At 39.5% G+C, this 25469-nt stretch overlaps 1 protein-coding gene across 1 annotated transcript; it reads right to left on the minus strand.

The window, feature by feature from the left end:
* Positions 1-487: 487 nt before the first annotated feature.
* On the minus strand, positions 488-24160 carry LOC142150599 (mucin-17-like). Its single transcript, XM_075205799.1, has 12 exons — positions 24133-24160; positions 23411-23509; positions 18866-18964; positions 17328-17449; positions 15971-16029; positions 11630-11763; positions 8274-8324; positions 7907-8072; positions 5480-5641; positions 4564-4667; positions 1573-1649; positions 488-1221 (listed from the first exon to the last, which is right to left on the minus strand). The coding sequence occupies exons 1-12, from the start codon at positions 24158-24160 to the stop codon at positions 1186-1188; spliced, it is 1137 nt and encodes a 378-aa protein (XP_075061900.1). The 3' UTR covers positions 488-1185.
* Positions 24161-25469: the final 1309 nt, after the last annotated feature.

The following is a 25469-nucleotide window of genomic DNA, read 5'->3' on the forward strand; positions in this document are numbered from 1 at the left end:
GAATTGTAATGTGAGAGACTGAAAATGACCGGACAAGGTATAAAGAGAAAAAGAAAGACCAAAAGAGTAATAAAATGTCAAATCTTTATTGGTGTTCATTAAAACATCCCCTTAAATCCCATTTTGCATATCCCTGTTTATTAAATAATAATTATGGGATCTAAATTTAAAGTCAAAAGATAATGGGCAATAGTTGATAAAAATAGTGAAAATAAATAAAATCTTGCACTTATTCCCCACCTCAATAAATATATTTAGGACTGTCTGGTGTCCGGATATGATGGAGATCATGTGACTTTACAATGGAAATACCTCCCTGATTGTGTTATAATAAACTCACAATGTTGTCCACAGCAATCTGTAATGTAATACTTTTATGGTATATTTGTGGGAATAACAATCTCAATAGATGTTTCAGATCAGTGTCTGGCAACAATATTTCAACTAAGATATGTTTATACCACATTTTAATATCACAGCTACAGTATTTAGAAACAGTATCTTTTATTATTTCCAGACCAGAAATTGATTTTCACATCAGACCTTTGGCCGTATATTGTCTCCATAGCTAGTTATCAAAATAATATCAGATTTCCAGATCTTAATCTTGAGTTAATTGAATATATAATTTAGCTAACATAATCTTGTCCTGACAGCTTATAGGCTGTTTAAATCATCTATAGTAAATGGGTTTGGTACTGTCCTTGCAGCTCCCAGGCTGTTAGTTATCTCTGTCGTAAATTAATTTAGTGCTATCTCTACAGCTAATAGGCTGCTAATCTCTCTGTGACCAGTTAGTCCTTAACAGCTTCTGTATTGTTTGACCTAACTATAGTCAAACAAATCAGTACTTCCACATAGGCTGTTAGTTAGTTCAATGCTCCCACTATAGCTCATATGCTGTAACATAACCCTGTAGACAATTAGCTCAGCCCCATCTCTACGGGTTGTAGGCTGTCTGATATCCCCGCAGCCTGAATACTGGCTCTTTGGTTATTGATTTGCTAAAATAAACCATAGTAATGTCTGACTTCATACTCTGTGTTATAGAAGTGTTATTAAATGTCCTTAAGTCTATTGTAGATATCTCTGATCCTATCTCTGCACTGTCCTGGAAGCCACATCATCATCATCATCATCATCATCATCAACAACATTTATTTATATAGCACCACTGATTCCACGTCATGCTGAAGAGATCTCTGGTCTTCGTATCTTGACCTAAACAGGAAGGAGACAAATTAAATGTTAAATAATCAGTAACATGACACAAAATAATACAAAAAAAATAAAAGGAAAATATTTCCTTGAATTGCACTTGGTGGACAAGGATAAGGGCAAATAAAGAGGCAGTTTGGGCCCACATTTATCATAAAGACCCTATTTACACCTAAATATAAATGCATGAGGTTACAATTGGTGATTTGTTCTGTTCACATTTTTCCAACTTCAAAAAGAAGTGGTATATTTTGTGGTTTACACATTGTTCTTTACTGTGTACATTTAATACAGTGGAGGAGAGATGTAACTACAGAATAAAGCCAGAACACAGATGAGGACCAATGAACGTACCACAAGAGTTGTGTCTATGTTCTCCAGGGCTGGTGTAAAGGTCTTTATGTTGGACGAGTAGTTGTTTATAGCCGAATCTGTGTGTAAAAGCAGGAACATAAATACAGTGAAATTGATAAGATTAAGCAAGTAACATATGATTGTGTTCCTCTTTGTACAGAGTTGCATAGAGACAGAGACAGAAGAGAGCTATGAGTCTGTCCCTCCCCCTGCAGGGTGACACAGACAGAAGGGAGCTATGAGTCTGTCCCTCCTCTTGCAGGGTGACACAGACAGAAAGGAGCTATGAGTCTGTCCCTCCTCTTGCAGGGTGACACAGACAGAAAGGAACTATGAGTCTGTCCCTCCACCTGCAAGGTGACACGACAGAAGGGAGCTTTGAGTCTGTCCCTCCCCCTGCAGGGTGACACAGTGACACAGCCAGAAGTTTATTTATTTTACTTTTCTTTACTATAGAATCATCTATACCATGACAAAACATATTAGTACATACATATTAATACATATAACATACATAAATATATTAATTTGTGATTGGTGTGTTTATTATTTTTATGACATTTTTGTACATGCTTTTTGTAAAAGTAAATCAACTTTTTCATTTAATGCATTACTGATTAGCATAATTTATCTTTTTTTTTTTACATTATTACATGATATCAAATAGTTTTCTTATGTTTTGAATTTTTTGCACAGCCATGAGAGGTGCAAGATAAAACTGGAGATTTGACAGTTTACCGCGCCACGCTAAAAAACAATTGAATAGCTTTTAACGCTTCTCCCTCTTTCCCTCCCTATACTTTCAATGGATCTTCTACTTGTCCGCGATAGGACCGTTTGTGCAAACAAATGGTGTGTTAACAATTTAATTGAATATCAGGTAAAGTTAACCCCGCTCTAAAATGAGTGAAAACCACGTTAAAATGACTTAACGCAGTGTAAAAATAAAACCTGTGGTTAATTGAATTCCTCCCAGAGAGAAGGGAGTTATGTGTCTATGGCTCTCCCTGCAGGGTTATATATTAAAAAGCAAAAGGGATCTATGACTTTTAAGGGTGACAGATTCACAGCCCCTATCAGCAGTTTACTTTTATCAAGTAACTAAGCAAAATGCGCATCAGTCTTTTTGAACATCAGACTGCTCTCAATTTAGTAATACAATAATAGTTTACTAGACAGAAAATAAAATCATCAACTCTATGCATACCATGAGCAGTGGCAACATAAGACATGAGCTGAGTGTTCAAACAAAAATTTATCTGCAGATTAACATTTTTAATGAGTGAAATTAGTTTAGAGAAGCAATAGACTGCAGTCTATGCAGGAAGCAGTGAACTGCAGATAGGTCGAGACCTGATTTTCTGAGTTGGAACAGTAACAAGCAGGGCCGTAACTAGGGCTGTGCGACAGGGGCGACCGCCCAGGGCGCAACGCTGAAGGGGGGTGCAATTTAGGAACATTTTAGGTCAATTTGGTTAAAATTAAGGGGTAGGGGGCGGCATTTGTCTTTCTCGCCCAGGGCACTAGAATTCTAAGTTACGGATCTGGTAACATGGCAATGAATACAGTGCCAAATATATGGAAACTGTATGCTCGATGAATGGGAATTAGATTTTTAGCCAAAGGCTGTGGACTATGGCTATCTACAATGTGAAGGATTAGCTTGCAGACTTAGGGCCTGATTCCTTAAGAATCTTAACTTAGGAAACTTCTTATTTCAGTCTCCTGGACAAAACCATGTTCCAATTCAAGGGGTGCAAATTAGTATTCTGTTTTGCACACAAGTTAAATACTGACTGTTTTTTCATGTAGCACACACATATCAACTTTAGATTTCAGTGTTCAAATAAGCTATCATGTATTTGTGTGCTACATGAAAAAACAGTCAGTATTTAACTTATGTGCAAAACAGAATACTAATTTGCACCCCTTGCATTGTAACATGGTTTTGTCCAGGAGACTGAAATAAGAAGTTTCTTAAGTTAAGATCTTTAATGAATCAGGCCCTTAATTATCAGGATGAAGGTGAATGTTTGGCTATATAGGTTGGAAAGAAGAAATTTAAATTCAATATTACTAAGATACATTATAGCAAAAAAATGTTGATTCAATTTTAAAGAGATTTACAGATCAACATAAATAATAAAATGACAGAATTAAGAGATGTAGATATTAGATCAACTAAATTGCTAAATTATCTATTTGATTTATGTTATCCCTTAAATTTAAGAAATGGGTAATAATGTCCTTATTTTATTTATAATACAATCATTCTGTATTTCACTTATAATATAATTATTATTCCTATGGTCTACTTATAAGTAATAACAGAGCATCTCAAACTTTTGACACTTGATATATATATATATATATATATATATATATATATATATATATATATCCTACTGATAGACAGATTGGTTTGCTTTTCTCTAGTTTATATAGTTTAGCAATCAGGGTACCACATTTAGGACCTCATTTAGAGTCGAACGCAAAGTCCGTTTTAGGCGCATCGAGCAAAAAACCGCTATCACGCATGTGCAGCAAGCACCATATCCGCCTGCATCTTGGACGCAATTAACACTTGTGACAGCTTGCGGCTCACTACAAGAGAATGGGGAATTGTGAAGGTGTGACCATGTAAGTAAATGCTAGTCACAGTGAGGCGCAGACACAACACACGTCAAAAAAGGGCTAAAGCTGTGCGGCAGGAATTAGGTGGCGCAAGCGGTTAGCTAGCTGCAGGAACTGCTCGCAGCTCGGTAGGGTATCACGAGTGGGATGCAACTGGGATTGCATGCTACTCGTAATACCCTACCACACTCCTACTCCTACACTTCACTTCTTAGACGGACTTTCCGTCCGACTCTAAATGAGGTCCTTACTGTATTATTCAGCAAGTTGTTCTCCCGTTTACATAGATAATGCACATAAGTTTTACAGTAAGTGGCACCGTCATATCAGGACAGGATCAGACAACATAGTACATACCTTTATCTGAATTATCGGACAGATTGGTGATACCACGGTCAACTTGCCACTCATCCTCTTTATCCTCATACCAGTTGTCCTCCCGTTCATTGGCGAACATATCCCTGACCACACAAAATATGACACAGTTACACAACTACCTATAGAGACATGAATAAAAATGAGTACACTTGCACTTTAACAGCGCTCTATCACAAAAATATTACCAGCTAAACATTTTGTATAAAACCAGCTTTATACAATCTAGATGCCCATTTCTGTCCACATTTCTTGGTATATTCCTTGTATTGATTTGTGCTTGCAATGGCTGATTTTGGTAATCTCCCCACTCATACGTGCAACCTTTAGTTTCCGGAAGTAAAATTTTATTTCAGGGCATATTGTTAAAACCTCTATCCGATTTTGGCACCAAGATATGGACCAAAGACTGAAACACTCAAGTCAAGTGACAAGATCACAGAAATCACAGATGCGCTGAACCACGGCCTCCCTCCCACCCCCCAACTGGGGCTCCTGGCATAATAGGAGCTTTCTGATTGGCTGGCTGCACTTTATTGAGACTGTACTACACACACCTCCCAGATATACCACGTATTTAGGCAACAAATTCACAATTTGAGGGGACTGTCCTACCAGCCTCCCAGTCAGCACCTTTGTCCCAACTATAGATATTGGGCGTCTGTAGCAATGCAAAGATCTTTTAAGAGAAGGGAGGTTGATAGCACATTACGCTTTGGAAACGCCCCAATAAGGAGTGGCCAAGCCCCCTATTTGTCCAGATATGGTTTAATTTTGTAGCTCATAGAAGTACTTAATTAAGTTATTCATTCACCAGCTGTCTTCAGTTCTGATAGAAATATATTTTATAATTTTCTGCCCAGAGTTTACAAACTTTACCCATAGGTAAAATACTTACCATTTTTCTCCTGTCCCCCGTTTAAAGATGAAGAATACCATGAGAAGAATTGCAATGAATAGGATAGCGATGGACACTCCAACACCTCCGTAGACCCCTGACTTCAATATCTTCCCCTGACAGTTACTGGATGTGTAGATGTATAGATCAGTTTCTGGACAGCTGTAAATCGGCAAAAAAAAATCACAAACTAAAAACATTGCTATTTTTGAAAAAAGCAAAAACATAGCAGTTTTATATATCATCATCATCAACCTCAAGCACTGTAGAGTCATATATCCGCTCAAATGCAAATAAGCATCGCCTAAAGGATTAGAGACTTCTGGGTAATGAATTCTTCTGCTTTTAAATGACCTGTTGTAACTGTAAAAATGTAGGTACATAGGCTGTATCTTTCTTGAGAAATACCTTTCACCTTTGATGAAAGTAAAATAATTGCTACTGAAAGACCGTTTACAAGTTAACATTGGATAAAGCATATCACCCAACATTAAGGGCTAGATTTACTAAGCTGCGGGTTTGAAAAAGTGGGGATGTTGCCTATGGCAACCAATCAGATTCTAGCTTTCATTTATTTAGTACTTTCTACAAAATGACAGCTAGAATCTGATTGGTTGCCATAGGCAACATCCCCACTTTTTCAAACCCGCAGCTTAGTAAATCTAGCCCTAAGACTTGTAGAATCGGACCAAAATAAGCTCTACCCATGTCTGCCTAAACCCCGCCCCATTTTCACAAAAGTTTCATCTCTTTTAAGGATTGTAATTCATGAATGTTCTGCAATAATCTGGACAGTTGGGATGTATGGTTAAAGTACATCTGTCACTACACACAACTGTCCATTAAACAGACAACACATAACTAAATATAAGATACATAAACTGTTTATTACAGCTTTATAGTTTCTTCCTTAATCACCCTTTGAAGCTGAATAACTTCTGGGAAACTTTGTATATTCATGAGTATTAATGAAAATTTGAAAAGCCCATATACTGGCAGGTGCACGCTCAGTGCGTTCCAAAGAAACTTCTTGTGACATCATCAATCTGCCAGCTTTGGCTCTGAATGGATATCTGCCAACAGTTCTGGTTTTCCCAGGAAATTCTTGATTTCTGGTGGTCAAATATGTAACTTCCCAAGTAAAGGGGTGTGGTTTGGGTGAATAGTGTGTGTGGCTTGATGTGTCCTAATTTAGGAATGTTGGCAGTATGTGAATGATGAAGTGATCAGTGTCACATTATTTTTCAATCTATACCGGTGGTTCCCAAACTGTGCGCCGCGGCTCCCAGTGGTGCCGCGGCGCTGTCACTGGGGTGCCGCGGGCCAGCCGTAAAAAAAAAAGAGAACACAGAAACTTACCAATCCGTCGGGCGCCAGGACCCAGCAGCGGAGGAGGACAGCGGGCAGCAGAGGGGGACAGTGTGGCAGCGGGCAGCAGATGGGGACAGTGTGACAGTAGAGGGGGACAGTGTGACAGTGGGCAGCAGAGGGGGACAGTGTGACAGTGGGCAGCAGAGGGGGACAGTGTGACAGCGGGCAGCAGAGGGGGACAGTGTGACAGTGGGCAGCAGAGGGGGACAGTGTGACAGCGGGCAGCAGAGGGGGACAGCGTGACAGAGGACTGCAGAGGGGGCAGCGTGAGAGAGGGCAGAGGAGTGGACAGCGTGAGAGAGGGCAGAGAAGGGGGACAGTGTGACAGAGGGCAGAGGAGGGGGACAGTGTGATAGAGGGCAGAGGGGGCAGCATGAGAGAGGGCAGAGGAGGGGGACATTGTGACAGAGCAGAGGAGGGGGGACAGCGTGACAGAGGGCAGAGGAGGGGACAGCGTGACAGAGGGGGCAGCGTGCCTGGATGCAGAGGGGGCAGAGTGCTTGGATGCAGAGGGGGCAGAGTGTCTGGATGCAGAGGGGGCAGAGTGTCTGGATGCAGAGGGGCATTTTTGCATACAACTAAATAAGTATTTTTGTCGTGACCTAAATACTTATTACAATTTTTTGACCCAACTACTTCTAAAACAGGACTGCTCAGTAATTATTTTGGAGGGGTGCCTTGAAAAAATTTGGAGACTCTAAGGGTGCCGCGAACTGCAAAAGTTTGGGAACCACTGATCTATACATTACAATTGGACTTTCACTCAGTCTGTACTATGAATGATAACAGGGCAAAAACTTGGTTGAAATTCATCAGAAATCCCAAAGCTGCAGTAAATGAAGAGTCACAACATGTAAATACATAATGGCAATTAAAGTAGATTTCTAGTTAACTTTAATTGACGGCTTCCTGCAACTTTTACTTAATATATTGCTTTTTCAATGTGATTTTTTAGGTGCTTTTCAGCCATGTTTTTCTGTAATCAAACAGTTGTTTATTTTATTTTTCTATCCTGGGAGAAAAAACAGAGCTGTCCCTCTATAAGATGTTACTTACAAGCATTGTGGGCCAGTTCCGTTCTGGATTTGACAACTTCCATCTTTACAATTTGGGGCATCTGGGTATTCGTTGCTACAGTGAGTCACACAGATCAGTCCCCCAGCAGTGATCTTTGAGAAAATGTATTTTTGAAAGCCAATTGGAAATATCTGCTTGCAGAGATCTGTAGGTGGAAAATAGACAGTTCAGCAATATTTACAATAACCCTCCTAAACCTATAGAATAGAAAACCTTATCATGAATGGTTTGAAGGAAGACGTTGCTGTTGACACTATATTGTGTCTACAAAATGCTGATTGAAACATGTGTCTCACCCTCTGGTAGGAAAGGTCAGAGCATATAAGTAAAGAGATATGTTATTTACCTTCTTCACTTGTAATGTTTCTCCCTTCTATTTCCAAGATACAAAAGGATGCTGAAAAACAAGAGGAGAAAATTAGCACCAAGCAGCGCTGTTCACACATACACATGAATTATATATACAGGAGTATACGACACTGGCCCATTTGTGAGATCACTGCATCTACATTTGTGTTTTTAGACAGTTACATGTGGATAAAAGGATTCAGAAATAGGTGATAAGTGGTTGAGCAATTGGCAAAGCAAGGAGGGTTTTGGTTTTCTGGAGAACTGATTTGTCTCTTGGCTACTGGCTCTACAGAATAGATGGGCTGCACCTCAATGACAACGGTGTGGTGGGCAGAAGATTAAAGGTCGAAGTAGAGTTTAAACTAGGTATTGGGGGTAGAATAGAAGCATTATGCCACATGAGGTATGCAAAGAACAGGGCATAGTCAAGAGAAATGCAGCTGGAGTGGGGAGGGTTTATAATAGGAGATAAAGAGGTAAAAGTGTCAGTAAAATATCAAATGTATGGTAGCCAATGCTAGGCATCCTATAAACATAATTGGTGAACTTGAATTACTCATGATGGAAGATTATTATGATATTGTGAGTATAACTGAGAATTAAATGGATTAGTCATTGTTGGGCAGTCAATTTGGAAGCATACAGCATACAGCATCTATAGACATTAAATGAAAGATAGGAAGAAGGGCTTGTCTATATGTAAAAATCTGTTTTATAAGCCAAGAAGCATACAATGAAATGACAATTATATTACAAATTGAATGTGCAATAAAGAAAAATATGGTTCTTCTGTTGGGTAATTGTAACCAGGGCCATAGACCTTACCAGGACTTTTTCCAGTAGACTGGTGACCCAATGGAGATGCCAAAAGCAGTGTCAGTACTGGGTGCATCCAGCCTCCTTGGTAGTCTAGTGGTGCAGATGGATGCAACTGTGGGGCGCATATTCATGTTCTGTGTGACCATGTTATTCATTGCAACAGTATTGGCCCTATAGGGCTTCCATAGCCTGTGAGAACCCTTTAGGACTAATACATTTTCTGTGAATGGTGCAGACACACCCAACAGTACTTGATATGGCCTCCAATGCACAGCACAACCAACTGTGTAATTCACTAACACAGTGAATCTGCACATCCACCTGCCTGGACTATCTTTCACCTCCCCTGTCCACCACTGACTCTATTTTCCCTTCCATTTTAGTTTCACCATCTGTTTGTGTTAGCATCTCTTTGCCCCCTCTGTCTCTCCTTTGTGTTTGCATCTCTGTCTAAAAATGGTCTATGTTTGCCTCTCTCTCTAATGCTATCTGCCCATGAGTGCCTCTGTCCCCCACCCCCTTTCATCATCATCATCATCACCATTTATTTATATAGCGCCATTTTTTCCCCATGTGCATTTCTCTCTGCCTGTAGCCCCCCAATTGTTTGTGTTTCTCTGTCAGCACATAATGGGTGCATTTACCTTTCATACACTCTCTTTGTGTGCATGTCTCTCATTGTCTTCTCATCCTGTAGTCCCATCACATCTGTACTCCTTTTTCTACCATGAGCCCCACAAAACACTGACCATTTGCACCCCCCTCCTTTTCCATTTCTCCCTTTTCCCATGTCTTTCCTTCCTTCTCTTCAGTTTATGTGGAAGGCAAAACCAGTGCTGGTGGCTGCTGAACAGAAGTGACGTGGGCGAACAGAGCAATAGTCATGTCCAATGCCTCAGAAATGAACGTAAGAATGGTAATATTTTTTTTATTTTAATAATTTTTCCTGAGTGTTTGAAGAGTAAACTTTTATTACACTATGGGTCTTATTTATCATGCTCAAAACCACATTAATGCATGAGCTAATAGGGCTTTCATACACTGCTGGTTAGGGATTCCTCATTGACGATTTTGCATGCACTAAGGGGCTGATTTAATAAAGGGTGAAAATCTATTTAATAAATTAATAGGGTTAATTCTCACATTAGAGGATTACTGCCTGCGATAATGCGGCTATAGCTAGTAGTAACCCTCGCTGGTGGAAAGACCGTTTTTTTATGGGGAAAGGTATTTCAAAAGTATTGTGGTGTGACTTGTACCACTGCAATACCTAGTCTGTTATTGCAATCTTAGGCATGAGCCCCACTTACCATTCTTGTGGCAAGTGTGGATTGCTAATCCTGACTACTTTTGCTGGCTCCACCTACAGTTGTTTTGCTGGAAGGTGTCAAATCCTACATTAGGATTTCCCTTTCTGATTTTTTTTCCCAGGCCACTTTAAGTTCCCAATCCGGAATCTGACTTTAGCTATACAAATATGATAGAATGAGTAATTCTGGCAAAGGAAGATGATTAGAGGGAAGGAAGATGATTAGAGGGAAGCTCAGCTGCAATAGGTTCAAATATTATATCTAATATACTGGTGAGGTGGCATTTAGGAAATAGTGATCACAACATGGTAACATTTGAGTTGAATTTTAATAGAAACATTTTTTGTAAGAAAGCTGCATACAATAATTGTGGAAGTAAATGACAGCAAACAAGGTTCATTGCAAACAGGTGCGGGCTGGGAGAGGGAAGCCCGGGGGGCACACAGGTGGCCGCATCACATGAAAAGGGATGTGGCCACGTCATTGATGACGCGGCCGCATCCCCTGTCATGTGATGAGGTCGCCTGTGAGCTGACGCAGCTGCATCTGATGTCATCAGATGCGGCCGCGGTGAAAACAGCCTATATTGCATCCGGGGGGCGGCCGGCCGGCCTACCCACCCCCCGGCCCTAATAGCGGTCTGACTGAGCGGCCCGGGGGGGCGCTGCCCCACTGCCTCCTGGGCCAGCCCGCCCCTGATTGCAAACAGCCATCAAAAAGCTTCCAAGAACAAAGCAACATCACCATCAAGCTGCCTGAAGTCTGATTGCATCATGCACAGAGCTAACAGCTGCAGAGAAGGTAACACAAAATGAAATTTGATGTGAGAGGGGTAGAAACAGTTGGTTCCAAGGCTGTGCGGCAGCATTTTTACCCATAGAAACCAAGCTAAATAATATTACTTTACAGTAGGTCAGGCATCACTGGATCTTGCAAAGGAAAGCTCACTGGTACTTGTTGCATTAGCAAATATTTACTATAAATCACTGGTTGAATTTGCCTGAGGGGGGTACATATGTATGCCCTTCAGATTACCTGTGTGATGATTTTTTCAACATCGGTACTGAAGTGCAAATACAAAGTAAGTCAGAGCACCTAAACAACAAATAGTTTTGATCAGTCTATTTCACGTTACTAATGAAAGAAAATGTTGCCATGAGTTACCACATTTGTATATTTTTGCCCCATGTTGTTAAAACAATATTGCTATATTTATACTTACATCCAGTGCAGTTTTGCTCATCGAACTGGGTTTGTAACTTTTTGACGATATCGCTGTACTGTTTACTCACATTAACGTCAGCCTTAAATTCTATCATCAAGATGATATCGTAATCCACATTAACACTACCATTGCTGTGAGAGACAACATGATGTTACTTTGATTCCAAACATTTTTTATTTATGTTCTTATAATACACAACTTCTGTTAATACACGTTGAAACTTATGCACATAATATCTATTGTAAGTTATGATGGCGATATGTAGAAGAAACGAATATATTATAAACTATAATGCTCACCCAAATGCAAATTATTATGGATATTAGAAGTGACCTCAGATTGCTAGTACAGGAACAGTATGCTATGAATATAGTCACAGATCTCCTCATTGACTTTTAGTATCCACATATATTACTATATAGAGTGAGTTATCTTTTATATATTTTAGAAAAACTGCTAATTCTGGGGATTACATACCACCCAACTGTTCTGATTTTAGTGGACAGTCCCGAATTGCTGACCTTGAATGGGACAGGGCTTACATAGAAATGTGGTAAGTATCATCATCAAGAGAGCATTTTGGGGCAGGCAGGGGCAGAGCTTTGGTGGTTCAAATCGGGGCTTTTTATGTCCCAATTTGCAATGCTTTAATAAAGGGAAGTACAGTATCATGCCAAACATTTCCAAGCACAGACCTTTTTGTTAAAGGTAGTTTAATCAATCTAAGTGATATTACTTACAATTATTGGCTTGTATTCAACCAACATGTTTGTTCTCCCTGTTTCCTTCTGTGCTTTTCAGTCCTGTATTTTTATGCATTCTGTTTACCCTGTGATACTACACAAAGCTGCTCTCTGTATATATTGGTTTCCAATGCAGAACGCTCAGCAGATATTTAGAAAAATAGTTATAATAAGATGGACAACCGCATGAAGTGCAGCCTCTATTTCTATATGTGAAAACCGGGAAGAGAAAGATGTCATATTTGCAGGATTGGATTTGTGGAAAGTACACGTAGGACCGTGAACAAGGCGACAGGGATGCAAGGTAGGCAGCCTGTTCATATTGCACATATTTTTTTTTATATTAACAATTAATTTTATGTACACATTATATTTAAATATGACTGAATTAGTATAAACCATTTATTTATTGTACACAGATAGATGTGGTTGAGATTGGGGTCCTTGAGAGCGATGGCGGTTGGGTGTAAAGCTACAGTACAGTACAGAAAAGGTGCAACAAATATCATCATCATTTATTTGTAAGGTGCCACAAGCTCCACAACAAGGACAACCAGCATTCCAAATCATGCAAAATACATATCATCATCACCATTTATTTATATAACGCCACTAATTTTGCAGCACTGTACAGAGAACTAACTCACATCAGTCCCTGCCCTATTGGGGCTTACAGTCTAAATTCCCTAACACACATATTAAGTCACTCTGCTGCCCATAGAAAACATAAAGTACAAATAGGTAGACAAATTAGGTGCAGACATAAGACATAGGATAGAGAGGGTTCTGTTCATGAGAGCTTGTAATCTAAGGGGAAAAAACGGAGCAAATGGGACATTAAGTCTATCCTACCCCCACCAGTGTAGATACCAGTTGGAGTAGGATGTTGAAAATGTGGATTTTGAGAGAGTGCTTATAAGATTTGAGGTTGGGAAAGAGTATGGCCTGGCAGAGCAGGGAGTTGGAGAAGTTGTAAGAAGCACAGGATAATCTTGGAGGCAGAAGTAAGAGGTGGTTCTCAGATGGGAGGATAGGTATAGGTCAGAGGCAGAATAGAGAGGTTGAGCTGGGTATCTTATGGTGAGGTCAGAGATATTGGAACACTTTGATGAAGACTTTGTAGGTGAGCAATTTGAATTTAATTCTGGAGGAATTTGGGAGCCAATGTAGAGATTTTCAGAGTGGTGCAGGAGATGAGGAGTGGTGGGAGAGGAAGTTCAGTTTCACCTAAGCATTTAGGATGGATTGTGGAGGGGAAAGATGGGCAAAGGGAAGGTCAGCTTGGAGGAGGTTGATAGTAAATGAGAGAATGTACAAATGTTTATTTACATCTTGAGTTAGAAAAGGGCATATTCTGGCAATGAATCAAAGATGGAGGGGACAAGACTGTGTAAAAGACTGGATATGTGCAGTGAATTCCAAGGTGGAGACGATAATGACATCAAGTGAGCAGGTGTGGGGAACAGGGCAGAGCACAATGTTGCCAACTGTGAAAGCAACGAGGGGTTGGAAAGAGGAAAGATGAAGAGCTCTGTTTTGGACTTTGCGTTTCAGGTAGCATTGGGGCATACAGGTGGGGATGGCAGAAAGGCAGTTGGATAGAAAGAAGGAGAGATGTCAGGGGAGAAGAGATAAATGTGTGTGTTTGTATAGAGGTGTTAGTGGAGGCCAAAGGAGCATATGAGTTCACTGACAGAGGAGATGGAAAGAGAGAAATGCGGAGGGCCAAGAAAAGAGTATTGAAGGACCCCAACAGATAGATGAAGAGGAGGGGAGCGTGAGTCATAAGTAAAGACATTGACAGAGTGATCAGAGATGTAGGAGGTGAACCAAGAGAGGATAGTTCTGCAAATACCAATGGAGTGATTGATTTTGAGGAGAAGAGGATGATTGACTGTGTTGAAAGAGGCAGTGAGGTCAAGTACAATGAGCAGGGAGATGTGACCCTTCCATTTAGCCATGAGTAAATCATTGGTCACTTTAGTGATGGCTGTCTCGGTGGAGTTTAGAGGGGAGAAGCTTGATTGCAGAGGGTCAAGAGGAGAGTGTGTGGTGAGAAAGTTGGTCAGGTGGTTGTAGATAAGCTTCAGAAAAGTTTGGAAGCAATAGAGAAATGTGGTCGTAGTTATAGAGAGAAGTAGGGTCAAGAGATCATTTCTTGAGAATAGGATAGATGAGTATATGTTTGAAGGCAGACGGGAAAATTCTAGTGGGAAGGGACAGGTTGAACAGGTGATCTAAGTTCTGACCATCATTGGGGAAAGGTACTGGAGGAGCAAGGAGGGACAAGTTAAGGGGGAAGGGGAAAAGGAGTGTTAAGATCTCAGACTCAATTATAGAAGAGAAATAAGTGAGGCTGGCTAAGTGAGTTGAGGAAATGGAGGGTGGTGGTGATATTTTTGTCTAGAGGAGATTTCAAGACAGATGGTGTTAATTTTGCCTTTAAAGTGGCTCTTGGGGTGGGAGATGAAGTCCACTGGAGGAGACCATAAAAGGAAGTGAGCGCAAAGAGCTGTCCAAAAGAGACATAAAATCATACATTCAGGGATTGATTGCGACAGCGTGGAACATTTAAGACCAAAACATGCAGAATTCTTCAGTAAAAGTGAAAAGAGGCCAATATTCTGTGAAACTGTTCTGGAATTTGTTTTACTGATAATTATATAGTCATGAGACTTCCAATGATTACTCATTCCCTGTGAATCAGTAAACTATATTTTTATGTGTACTGATTGGGCCCATAAAATGGCTATCTTCGCTCTGATTAGTAGTGAAGGGATGAAACTTTGCTCAACTTGCCAAAATATACTAAATGGTCACACATTTCAACATGTCTGTGAGATGCAATAGAGGGGAAATGGAATTTTTACTATTGGTACTGTATGTACACATTACATATGAAACATTCCACTATTTCAGAGGAAGCATGTTACTTAGGGTTGATTTATCAATGTGCGCAAAAGCCCTATCGCTCAACTGTCCATGCAGTATTTCTTTCAGAAATTGCGAAGAGAAGGAATTTTTTATCTCTGAGATATCCAGCAATAAATAAAATCAGCCTTATCGCTGAAGAAAGAACAGTAATATTTAGTACTGAGTTTACCTGTCCGTTAAGTCTTTATGCAAAAGTTTTGAATGTACATAGATCAACTTTTATTTTGAAATATCAGTTATCGTATTCTTTGTCTTCAACTTTGGTATTTGGTATTCTTAACCCCCATCTCCTCCCTTTAGCTCGTCCTCCCTTCTCTCCTCTTGCCTCAACTGGCTCCTCTTGTGCCTGGTCTGTTTACCCTCCCTTAGGATGTAAGCTCGTATGAGCAGGGCCCCCTCCCCTCCTGTCTCCATACCTGTTCTTCCGCTCCGTCTTTACTGCATATGACTGGCCGGAGTTTCTGAAGTATTGGTACTTTTTGTTCATTGTTCTGTATGGTTTCACCCTGTATAGTCTACTGTTAGTACTGTGTGCAGCGCTGCGGATACTTTGTGGCGCCTAACAAATAAATTATAATAATAATAACTACTCTGCTTTCACGTGTAAAATAATAAAATGAGTGACGGATAGTATATTAATAAACAATCAAGAGACACTCACCTGATTTTATTAATTTTCACATCTATGTACTCTGGAATACTAGCATAGAAGGAATTCATCTGTACATGGAGAAAGGAAAGAAGGCAAATATATTATTAAGGGATAAACACTATGGGTCTGATTCATTAAGGATCTTAACTTGAGAAACTTCTTATTTCAGTCTCCTGGACAAAACCATGTTACAATGCAATGGGTGCAAATTAGATTTATGTTTTGCACATAAGTTAAATACTGACTGTTTTTTCATGTAGCACTCAAATATCAACTTTAAATTTCAGTGTACAAATAAGCTATCAAGTATTTGTGTGCTACATGAAAAAACAGTCGGTAGGAGGAAACCAGAGCACCTGGAGGAAACCCACGCAAACACGAGGAGATCATACAAACACCTCACAGATAAGGCCATGGTCGAGAATTGAGCTCATGACCCCAGTGCTGTGAGGCAGAAGCGCTGACCACCAAGCCACCGTGCTGCCCCACTAGATACATATTTACGATCGGACATCATGTAGTCGCAGTCAGACAATGATATAACCTTAAGTCTCTACTAAGCCGTGTAAACGAGTATGGACATACAACAATAATATAGAGAACTCAACCTGTCGTTTACTCCGCTCTCTGTACATCTATTTATTTTAAATGATTAGGGGTTTGTTTTAGGATGATAATGTAGATGCCGTTTGAAAGATTCATTGATAAATAATTAATTTCCTTAATGTATTCTGCACCTTGCAATGGTAATGTATAGAAGACTCACAGCTTTAAATTACACAATATATTAACTGATTCATCACACTGACCTACATATGTATAAGTTATTAACAATATAACGAGTTAGGAGATAAACAACTCTAATTCCCCCAATAATCTCACATATTTTAATATTTCATCTTTTAATCATGACCAATAAAAGTTATTAATTTTTAGTTGAGTGAGTTTTTTTTTATTCACTAGTTGAGTATCTGGTGATGAACTTCCTCCTGTTTCCTCCTTTCCCCATCCTCCTCTAGTGATAGAATTTGTTGAATGCAACCATGTGATAGGCGTGCTTTTCATCATTAGTATCTTTTTTTCTTTCTTTTTTAATCATGTCTCTAATTGCAAAGTAGCCTAGTAGCATATGCATTGTATCCAGTCTTATGTGATTGCACACTATAGTTTGTGTTACATGTTAACGGCCAACTGTCCCGATTTCAGCAGGACAGTCCCGATTTTCGGTCTCTGTCCAGCCCGGGAACATGTTTGTCCTGTAGGTGGGAATGTTGAGGGAAGGAGGTATCTAATGTGCAGAACCTATGCCCCTTGTCCCACTGCCGGGACAGACTTATTAGGAAATATGTGTTATGTGGTCCATCACCTCAATTTTAAAGTAATTTTCAAAGATCTCATATTCTTTTGTCCCGCTGTCCTCCAGAGTTTCATTAAAAGTTATTTCAGTGAATTTCACCTCCACCGTCACAGATGTTTCAATTGTCTTACCTACATAGAGAGAAGTTTAGGATTCACTGTGCATGATACATCATGTTAAATACATACAGTATGTTGTGTTAAATTTGAACATACCGGTTCTGCCACAAATAAATTGTTATGATTGATGGAATGGTTTGAAATCATTATGGCTGTCAAGGTGGTGTCATCTGGCTTAAGAACACCTCCAATTCAATGTCAATGAACAGAGCTTTATTTTTAATGATTTAAACGTGTTTCCTGCTGGCCACAAATTCCACAAAATCAAGCCACTTTTTAAATGTCTTTTTCCACTTCCACCAAACAAACCACCAGCCCCCTCTCTCTTTCCAATGCTGGAACTTTGATGTGTTCCTGCCACTTTTACCATGTGGGCTAATTAGCCATGAGCCTTGGGCAGCACAGCTGAGGAGGAGGGACAGAGATGGGATTTTTTGTTTGTATTTATTCTTTCCACATTTAATATTTTTTGTTGCTACTGGACCTTCACCAACCAACCATTATCACCCCATGAAAAATAATGGACGATGGAATGCTGGGTAGTTGGGCATAAACATGGGTGCATATTTAGGGTGTGTTAACTAGCAGTGTCTAGATCACCACTAACTGTAAATACAGCCTCGTTGGGACCCCCACTTTTCATGCCATTCAGCGATCGACTCCATAGCAGGTTGCATCTGAGACAATGGCTCTACTAAACTGCTATACAACAGATGACTTGGATTTATCCTGCATCTGAGCAGAACAGTGCTGAAGGTGATTGAAGTGGAACTGGCTATATGTGAGTGTCAGGACCTTGCAGAATAGTAGGAGTCCAAAGAGAGGCGAAACCACAAAGTATTAGTACTGCAGAGGCAGGAGAGCTAGTGGTTTGTTTGGTGATGGTGAAAACCCCCATTAAGAAGATAAATTGTATGTGCATATTAGTGCACAAGCATTGGGGTTAGATTTATCAAACCTTCTAAAAAGGAAAATTCTTGTTGTTTCCTATAGCAACCAAACAGACTCTAGCTATCATTTTTCAAATGTACTACATAAATAATAGCTAGGCTCTGATTGGTTGCTATAGGCTCCCCTTTTTAGAAGTTTAATAAATTTACCCCATAATGTCCAATAGTGTATGGATTAGCAGTTCACAGGATCTAATGGAAAAATACACATTTTTTATAGTGAGAAAATGAATTTCATTAGTCATGTTCTGCACGCTGCCAATTTGCACGTTAGTAAAGTTTTTAGGGGTTTCAGGATTCATGGGATCAATTCCATCCCCTATGCTGTGCCTGTTCATTTTGCATCCACATGGCTTTATCCCATATATAGACACTTCCCCCTTACATTCTCATTTTATTTGACTATTTCCCCTTGTAGATACATGTTTGTAGGCCTACAAATCTTCCTATAGTGATCAGGTTTCGAGGAAAATCTTACCAAATTCAACTCTGTCCACTAGGTTCTCACACCGTGGTCCATAAAATTGTACTGGACATATGCACCTTATTCCATCATCATAACCTCCATTTAAACATTCTGGTAAAGAAATAAAAATTAGTTTTACTTTCTAAGAACCATAAGATAAAGTCATTTGTGACAATACCAGGAGTTTAAACATGTTACTTCTGGGGTACAGAGAAATTTGGTGGCAATCATCATGTAAAGAATTTAGCAAAGCAACATAGGGGGTACAGAGCAATGACTGGCTGCAACACATTGCAACCAATCAGATATCAGCTTTTAGTATTCTAGTGCCATCAATTTATTGAAAGCTTATTTCCTGTTGGTTGCTGTGAGTTGCAGCCAGCGGCAGGTTGGGCCGGATTCCTTTGAATGTCAAAGACCAGCATCCGGGCGGCTGGACACTGTTTGACTCAGCCTATGTGGTCACATCACTAGCTTCCGTTGTCTTTACCCCTTAATGATATGATATTTTAAATTCATTTAAATCCCCCCGAAGCACCAAAGTTCAAACATTTCGGAAGATAGACAAATCTATAACACTCCATTTATTCATATAATATAATAAGTGTCAAGTTAATATTTTCTCACTTTTATTGATTTGGAATCAGTAAGGCTCATGTAGAAACACCAAGAAAAGCAGACAGCACTGTATCTTTAGTTGTGCATGTCTGCTCACCACATTCCATGGTGCTTACCCACTTCTATGTCCTTAGGACTCCCCATGGAATATAAATATGCTACTAGTTTTGTAGGTTTGATAATTCACCTGAAAAGGTACATGGTGAAAAGAGTCAAATGTCTCCAACCTACTAACACCTTAGGGCCCCCCTAATATTTTACTTAAACTTCTGTTTTATAATAAATTCTGCAAAATTTATACTTTGTACTTGAAATTAATCATCAGTGTCAGGTGATGCCAGGTCTATTTTTATTACACATGTTACTTTTGTTTATTTGAATATTTTTTTATTACATTGGTTAAAATATAGCAAGATAAATTCCTTCTTGCCAGAAGTGCAACCTGACAATGCGAAATGTATCTCTTCAAAAGTATAGATTGAGGTCTAATCTCCGAGATCTCAAATGTGGTGGAAAAATGTACCGTATTTCCCCATGTATAAGACGCACCTTTTTCCCAAAAATTTGGGATCTAAAAACTGGGTGCGTCTTATACAGTGGTAGCGGGGATCCAATGGGGGGGGGAGGGGCAGCGTTACAGTGGCAGCGGGGGATCGAGGGGGAGGGGGGCAGCGTTATAGTGGCAACAGGGGGATTCTGGGGGAGGGGGACAGCGTTACAGTGGCAGCGGGGGGATCGAGGGGGAGGGGGGCAGAGTTACAGTGGCAGCGGGAGAATCCAGGGGGAGGGGGGAAGCGGTCAAGTGACAGCAGGGGGGCGATTGTAGAGGCTTACTGCTGGCAGCTGCACACTATGTGCAGGTCCGTTTGGCAGAGACAGGCAGGGAGAGTGTGCTGGCCGGCTGCTCTAATCAGAATTTTTTTTTGCCCCTTTATCAATAAATAATTATTGCCCCATAATATATATGTCAATGGTTCTTCCTCTTATGTTTTGATTGGCAGGGTAGCTCAAACAGAGTGATTGAGCTATCAAGCCAATCAGAAGCTGGTATAAATGAAAAAACTTGTCTTTTTTCTGGCGGTTTTCACTAGAGCGCCAGCGGTTGAACTGTTTTCAATGCGCCACACATAGCCAGCCATTTAGCATTGCAGCCTCAAACTCTTCCCTATAGTATATGAGGTGGTTTGGAGCACTAAACCGCTGGCGATGTGTGGTGGTGGTGTAAAACCGCCACCAAACACGATTCTTAGTAAATCTAACCCTTAGGGGTATATTTACTAAACTGCGGGTTTGAAAAAGTGGAGATGTTGCTTATAGCAACCAATCACATTCTAGCTGTCATTTTGTAGAGTGCACTAAATAAATGACAGGTAGAATCTGATTGGTTGCTAAAGGCAACATCTCCACTTTTTCAAACCCGCAGCTCTTAGTGTTTTTATCAAAAACCTGTATGTCATTGACCATTACGGAACCTACATTTCATTTTAATAAGATGAGGAGGTTGTCCCTGAGAACTTTATTACTATTTATTGCATGTGTTTAATGTATAGATACTTTTCCTTCAACCAGCTGAATAGATATACAAAACTCCCTTTTAAGATCGCTGGCATTCCTTGTTAGTAGTATATTTTATAATTCATACAGTCATTTGCTAGTTAATGCATGTGTGAATATTATATGTTCATTTACTTTTTATTGTTTTAAAATGTTGATTTTTTTTATTGGAACATGTTTTTGCCATTCATTTTATGGATAGAAGAGCTGGGCCTGATTCTTTAAGTCAAAAAAGCAAAAAAAAAGGTGTAACTTTGCACCTTGGCAAATCCATGCTGCATTGGATGGGGAAGTTCATTTAAAATGTGGGTGCAGAATTATATTTGGGGTATGGCATGTCCTAGATCAACTTTAAATGTCAGTGTAAAATACAGCTATCAAGTATTTGTGGGATACATGAGCAAATGATCTCCTTTTTTTGCCTCCTTTCCTTAATGGATCAGTAACTATAAACACACTACTCATTTATTACATGCATTAGTATAAATGTTGGTGTTTTTTGCAGGTAGTCCTTATAGGAGCAGCAATCATGCCCATATCTCTCTTTTCTTCTATTTTATATTATATTAAGTTTGAACGGTGTTTTGTGTTCTGCAGCTGTATTAATTGCTGCAGGTGCGCACCATCAACAATAATTCATTAGTAATAATGCTACATATAATACAATATTATTTTTAACATAATGAAAAGTGACAGATCATTGAGTCTAAGGGGAAAAGTACAAGTTTAAATACAATATCGCTTAATCAAGGGTAGTGTTAGAGAATACAATTATAAATATAATTGTACATACATATTGATAGATTTATTACAAGCTCCCGGCGCAAAGCTTGTGTAATTGAAGTTTGCTTTTTGCCAAACAAGGATCGTTTGGATATATGACAGATAAAGACTCATGGATGTAATTATTTTTTTTTACCAAGCAAGGATCGTTTGGATCAATGAAAAGTGAAGACATTTGGATGTAGAACTCAATCAACAGCAAAAGCTGAAGAAAAACAAGTACAAGGTCTGTGAATTCACCATCAACCAACAAATGTAGAATCCACCCAGGAACAACAACCAACCCAACAGAACAATGACAAGATCAAGGTTTTGGAGAAGTGAGGAGCGGAGGTCTATATTTTGAAGTGCCAATTTTAAAGAATCTACGGTGTAAGTAGATTGAATTGTGGGGTATCCCACACTATATATCTACCAGGACTATTCCTACATATGGTGTAACACCGATTATAGAACCAGTTCTTCTAGTCCTAAATATCGGGATTGGAGAATTTAAAAGTTATTATACAAAAGTGATATTTAACATTTATAGTGTTGTTTCATACAGTATTACACTATTGTATATTCTTTCTCTTCCGCATGGTATATTCATCATCAGACAATTCCCTATGATCTCTTGAAAGAACTTGAACATTATACCATCAACCAATATAAGTATTCTTTTCCGTTTTATATATTCATCAGATTTACTCTACCTATTTTGTATGGGAAACCTCAGCGCAAAAAAGTAATTTACCTATAATATTTTCTATATGTGATTTATACTTTGGTGTAAAGTTTTAATTTTCTGATTTGCAGCAGTGGTATATGTAGCGCTGTAAGGGTATTATATACTTTATTAATATGTCATAATTTCAGATACTTCTGAAGACATAGATGTTTCTGTAGACTGTCTCGCGGTTGAACCTTCCAATACTAAGGAGTTATAAAGATTACATTTTAAAATCATTGAACTTATATTTAACTTTTAACTTTCACAATTTTGTAATATTGTCCATTTCCTGTGATAGAAGCATGGAAAATGAACCGCAGGAGAGCTAGTGGTTTGTTTGGTGATGGTGAAAACCCCCATTAAGAAGATAAATTGTATGTGCATATTAGTGCACAAGCATTGGGGTTAGATTTATCAAACCTTCTAAAAAGGAAAATTCTTGTTGTTTCCTATAGCAACCAAACAGACTCTAGCTATCATTTTTCAAATGTACTACATAAATAATAGCTAGGCTCTGATTGGTTGCTATAGGCTCCCCTTTTTAGAAGTTTAATAAATTTACCCCATAATGTCCAATAGTGTATGGATTAGCAGTTCACAGGATCTAATGGAAAAATACACATTTTTTATAGTGAGAAAATGAATTTCATTAGTCATGTTCTGCACGCTGCCAATTTGCACGTTAGTAAAGTTTTTAGGGGTTTCAGGATTCATGGGATCAATTCCATCCCCTATGCTGTGCCTGTTCATTTTGCATCCACATGGCTTTATCCCATATATAGACACTTCCCCCTTACATTCTCATTTTATTTGACTATTTCCCCTTGTAGATACATGTTTGTAGGCCTACAAATCTTCCTATAGTGATCAGGTTTCGAGGAAAATCTTACCAAATTCAACTCTGTCCACTAGGTTCTCACACCGTGGTCCATAAAATTGTACTGGACATATGCACCTTATTCCATCATCATAACCTCCATTTAAACATTCTGGTAAAGAAATAAAAATTAGTTTTACTTTCTAAGAACCATAAGATAAAGTCATTTGTGACAATACCAGGAGTTTAAACATGTTACTTCTGGGGTACAGAGAAATTTGGTGGCAATCATCATGTAAAGAATTTAGCAAAGCAACATAGGGGGTACAGAGCAATGACTGGCTGCAACACATTGCAACCAATCAGATATCAGCTTTTAGTATTCTAGTGCCATCAATTTATTGAAAGCTTATTTCCTGTTGGTTGCTGTGAGTTGCAGCCAGCGGCAGGTTGGGCCGGATTCCTTTGAATGTCAAAGACCAGCATCCGGGCGGCTGGACACTGTTTGACTCAGCCTATGTGGTCACATCACTAGCTTCCGTTGTCTTTACCCCTTAATGATATGATATTTTAAATTCATTTAAATCCCCCCGAAGCACCAAAGTTCAAACATTTCGGAAGATAGACAAATCTATAACACTCCATTTATTCATATAATATAATAAGTGTCAAGTTAATATTTTCTCACTTTTATTGATTTGGAATCAGTAAGGCTCATGTAGAAACACCAAGAAAAGCAGACAGCACTGTATCTTTAGTTGTGCATGTCTGCTCACCACATTCCATGGTGCTTACCCACTTCTATGTCCTTAGGACTCCCCATGGAATATAAATATGCTACTAGTTTTGTAGGTTTGATAATTCACCTGAAAAGGTACATGGTGAAAAGAGTCAAATGTCTCCAACCTACTAACACCTTAGGGCCCCCCTAATATTTTACTTAAACTTCTGTTTTATAATAAATTCTGCAAAATTTATACTTTGTACTTGAAATTAATCATCAGTGTCAGGTGATGCCAGGTCTATTTTTATTACACATGTTACTTTTGTTTATTTGAATATTTTTTTATTACATTGGTTAAAATATAGCAAGATAAATTCCTTCTTGCCAGAAGTGCAACCTGACAATGCGAAATGTATCTCTTCAAAAGTATAGATTGAGGTCTAATCTCCGAGATCTCAAATGTGGTGGAAAAATGTACCGTATTTCCCCATGTATAAGACGCACCTTTTTCCCAAAAATTTGGGATCTAAAAACTGGGTGCGTCTTATACAGTGGTAGCGGGGATCCAATGGGGGGGGGAGGGGCAGCGTTACAGTGGCAGCGGGGGATCGAGGGGGAGGGGGGCAGCGTTATAGTGGCAACAGGGGGATTCTGGGGGAGGGGGACAGCGTTACAGTGGCAGCGGGGGGATCGAGGGGGAGGGGGGCAGAGTTACAGTGGCAGCGGGAGAATCCAGGGGGAGGGGGGAAGCGGTCAAGTGACAGCAGGGGGGCGATTGTAGAGGCTTACTGCTGGCAGCTGCACACTATGTGCAGGTCCGTTTGGCAGAGACAGGCAGGGAGAGTGTGCTGGCCGGCTGCTCTAATCAGAATTTTTTTTTGCCCCTTTATCAATAAATAATTATTGCCCCATAATATATATGTCAATGGTTCTTCCTCTTATGTTTTGATTGGCAGGGTAGCTCAAACAGAGTGATTGAGCTATCAAGCCAATCAGAAGCTGGTATAAATGAAAACACTTGTCTTTTTTCTGGCGGTTTTCACTAGAGCGCCAGCGGTTGAACTGTTTTCAATGCGCCACACATAGCCAGCCATTTAGCATTGCAGCCTCAAACTCTTCCCTATAGTATATGAGGTGGTTTGGAGCACTAAACCGCTGGCGATGTGTGGTGGTGGTGTAAAACCGCCACCAAACACGATTCTTAGTAAATCTAACCCTTAGGGGTATATTTACTAAACTGCGGGTTTGAAAAAGTGGAGATGTTGCTTATAGCAACCAATCACATTCTAGCTGTCATTTTGTAGAGTGCACTAAATAAATGACAGGTAGAATCTGATTGGTTGCTAAAGGCAACATCTCCACTTTTTCAAACCCGCAGCTCTTAGTGTTTTTATCAAAAACCTGTATG

The sequence above is a fragment of the Mixophyes fleayi genome, chromosome 4 (assembly GCF_038048845.1).
Source record: "Mixophyes fleayi isolate aMixFle1 chromosome 4, aMixFle1.hap1, whole genome shotgun sequence".
In the NCBI taxonomy this organism is placed as follows: Eukaryota; Metazoa; Chordata; class Amphibia; order Anura; family Limnodynastidae; genus Mixophyes; species Mixophyes fleayi.